At 32.3% G+C, this 3,729-nt stretch overlaps 1 protein-coding gene across 1 annotated transcript; it reads left to right on the plus strand.

The window, feature by feature from the left end:
• Window positions 1-1,213: 1,213 nt before the first annotated feature.
• On the plus strand, window positions 1,214-2,831 carry Osi7 (Osiris 7). Its single transcript, XM_065505932.1, has one exon. It carries the CDS (start codon window positions 1,365-1,367, stop codon window positions 2,223-2,225), a length of 861 nt encoding a protein of 286 aa, XP_065362004.1. The 5' UTR covers window positions 1,214-1,364; the 3' UTR covers window positions 2,226-2,831.
• Window positions 2,832-3,729: the final 898 nt, after the last annotated feature.

Here is a 3,729-nt window from a genome sequence, read left to right on the forward strand (position 1 = left end):
AATCAAAATATGAAGGAAAAATGGCATGACATTTGTCAATGCAAATACATAATATTAACTAGTGATTCATAACATTAATAGAATTTTTAATCATTATGTTGGCTATTTCCAGTCCTTAAACATATTATTTACTAAGCGAAAAAAATGGCTCCCTATGAGTGACAAAAAGGAAGATATAAAACGTTTAAGGAAGATTAAATGACCATAAGATTTTATATTTTTATTGTTTTATACATAGTAATAATAACTATAACAACAGCAATAACAACGACTAACAATTACAGTTACAAAAAAAAATTAAAAAAAACAACCAATTGAAAGTTGTTAATGTAACATGAACTTGTTGCAACAAAATTATGAGCAATTACAACAACAACGTCAGGCAAAATAAAAACCAATTTTTTAGCGAAAGCATTTTTTCGTCTTCTTCTGCTGCTGCTGTGCTTAAGCTTAAGAGAGAAGAGCATTTCAAACGGGTTTTATTTTGGCAAAATTTAATACATAAATGGAAAAAGTTTTTTTTGTTTTTGTAGTTTTTTTTACTTCTTGTTGTTGTAATTTGGGAGCACACAGAAGAGGCAAGAAGAGTTTCTAAGTTAAGCAAAACAAAAGACTTAAGACATAAAATTGCTCTACTACAACTACTGTTTATTCGACGGACGGACGTACGTATGAACAAACGAACGAATGAACGATATGTTTGTTTGACTAACTTGAATGATTGTTTACTACGTTGTAACATGACTTAAGTTGGCTGGCTGGCTGGGCTGTTTGTTTGAAAATGAATGAATACATGAATGAAAAAGAAGAAAATGTTGTTGAGCAAGTCTTTTTTGTATTTGCTGCATATTATTATTGTTGTTGATGTTGCCGCTGTTGCTGTGTGTGTTTTGTTTTAACCAGCTTCAGCAGCACTTATGAACCATAGAGAAGACAACGTATGGCTTTAGTATTTTCTGCTGCTGCTGCTACTGCTGCTTATGTTGTCTTAGGCTTTTGTATATAAATTGTTAAGACCATGGGGAAATTGTATCATTTCATCCTTACTCGTTCAAACGTTAACACAAGCGTTTCGGCCAAATCTATACAAAAATATTAAATTAACCAAAAAACAATAACGAACGGTGGTGTTTTATCGTAATATTTACGGTTTAAACTCAACTCAACAAGAAAAATATAAATAAAAACGAAAAAAAATATATATTACAAAAATATATTTAAAATACAAAGTGCAGTGTGTTGTTATTAAAACAAGGACTTTAATGAAAATTTAAAGAACTTAAAATAAACATAAAAGAAAATACCAAAAAACTAAATAAATTTATATTTAACAAAAGATTAAAACAAACAAAAAACAAAGCAAAATGGCTCACAAATTTGTTGCAATCAGTGTTGTGTGTTTAGTTTCACTAGCTGCTGCCTTACCTGCTGAAGAAACACGCGGTCATGCCCGCAATGCCGTGGGATCCGACAATGATATTATGGATAGTATATACAGCGATTGTCTGCGCAAGGATTCCGTGTCCTGTGTGAAATATAAGCTCTTCAATTTTGTGGATAAAGTGTTGGGAGCACGCGATCAATTTGCTCTGACCGAAGGTGTTACCGTAGTGCGTTCGCCCGATGCTCCTGTGCAAGAGGCTGCCCGTGCCATTTCAGGCGATGAGTCTTTCGAATCTTTGGCCATGAATCGTATTGCTGGTTTCTTGAACTCTCACACCATTAAGGTTGAATTGAAGGGTGCTGATATTGTGCAAGCTGTCAGCTCTACCGGCCGTGCTTTGGAAGATGTCTCCGAGTCTTTGTTCGGTAACGATGACCCCAATGCCCCTGAAGAAAGCCGTGGCAAAAAGAAGAAGGCCGCCAAAATCTTGGGCCCCATCATTGCTTTGATTGCGTTGAAGGCTGCCGCTCTCTTGCCATTGCTTTTGGGTGCTATTGCTTTGATTGCCGGCAAGGCTTTGTTGATCGGTAAAATCGCTTTGGTACTTTCTGCCGTCATTGGTTTGAAGAAATTGTTGTCTCAAGAGAAACACGTCACCTATGAAGTTGTTGCCCATCCCCATCACAGTGCCAGTCACTCAGTCAGCCATGATTCCTATGGCAGTGGCTACAGCGCTGATGTCGGTTCATCAGGATCATACGGCAGTTCTGGTCATGGTGGTTGGGGCCGTTCCTTGGATGCTCAAGATTTGGCCTACACTGCCCAAAAGCCCAAGGCTTAAATACAAATATCCTCAAGCTACTACTACAACAACTACTACTAACTTTAAATCTTTTACTTTAACTAGTACTACTACGAGCCGAACATTACTTTACAACCCAACGACTGTTAAAATAGTTAAAACATTTTTGATTTCTAACACTTTACGCCAACACAAACAACGACTTTTAATGACCTGGGGTTAAGGAAACTTTAACCAAGTAACCGAATCCATTGCAAAAGGGTTTAATTTATTGATAAAACCTAAAGAGCTTAAAGTTTTGCTTGTAACGAAACTTTTGGAGTCTTTATGTCAACTCTGTGCAAATAGATTCCGTGAAATATGGTTATGTTTCTGTCATTAACCCAAAAACGAGACTTTTTCTTTTATTAAGTTTAAAATAACAAAAAAAAAACACAATTTAACTTATTTTTGTTAATTAATTTATTTAATTTATTTTTAATAATTTATTTAATTTATTTTTTTTAATTTTTTTGTTTTTGCATTATCATTTTTTTATAATTTTAAAACTAATGAGATCTAAGGATCTCCAAAAAGCACAAAAAAATATATAACAATAACGAGCAACAAACCGAAAGTTGTAAAAAAACAAACAAAAAAATCAAACCATTTAATACAGATAAAAGTGTGTGCATTTGTGAATACATACAAGACAATACAATACATAGTATACATACATACATATATAATATTTATATAACAGTTTTTATGTATTATATAATATTATATATTAAGTAATATATAAAAGCTAAAGAAGAAACACAGTAATGGCTCATTGCAGTTCAGCAGGAGCCTCCAGCAACAAAAAGCAAGAAGTCGATTGATATCTAATAAATAGTAATTGCACCAGATTTAAAACGCAAAAAAATACTCAACATAACAAAGAGAAATCTATTTTCTCTCTACTTAGTCTATTTTAAAATCTATAACTTTCTCTTTTTCTTTTCTTTCCACAAACAGAAAAAAACTTTCTCTTTCACTTTAAGTCGTTTCTCAAAATCCTGTTTACTGCTAACTAAACTAAACTATACTCTTAACTATTTTGTTTAAACTCTTCTTGCTTTTCCTAACTTTTATTTCAAATTTCATTTTTTTCATCTCTTCTAATTTACTCTTTTATTTCTTTACGCTCTTTGTTTCCTTTCTAGTCTCTTATTCATTACAAATTTCTTTTCACACTACTTTCATTGTATCCTACAGTACAAATCTGTATAATTTATATGAAATCTTTTTCTATTATTTTTTTTTTGTTTAATTCTAGTCTTAATTATAACAATATTGTTCTTTTTACAAACTTCCATAGCTTTATTACGTAACTGCTATTTCAACTCATTTCTATCTCACTTGCTAAACTGTCTTATCCATCTTAAACGCTCTCTATCTTTCTGTGACTACAGTTTTTCATTTTCAGTTTTACACAAATTCTATCATTCTCGCTTACTGTCTTTTCAACATTTTTCTATTTTTTACCTTTCATTTCTCATTCCTCATCTCTTATTTAGTT

Source organism: Calliphora vicina, chromosome 1, assembly GCF_958450345.1.
Source record: "Calliphora vicina chromosome 1, idCalVici1.1, whole genome shotgun sequence".
Taxonomy (NCBI): Eukaryota; Metazoa; Arthropoda; class Insecta; order Diptera; family Calliphoridae; genus Calliphora; species Calliphora vicina.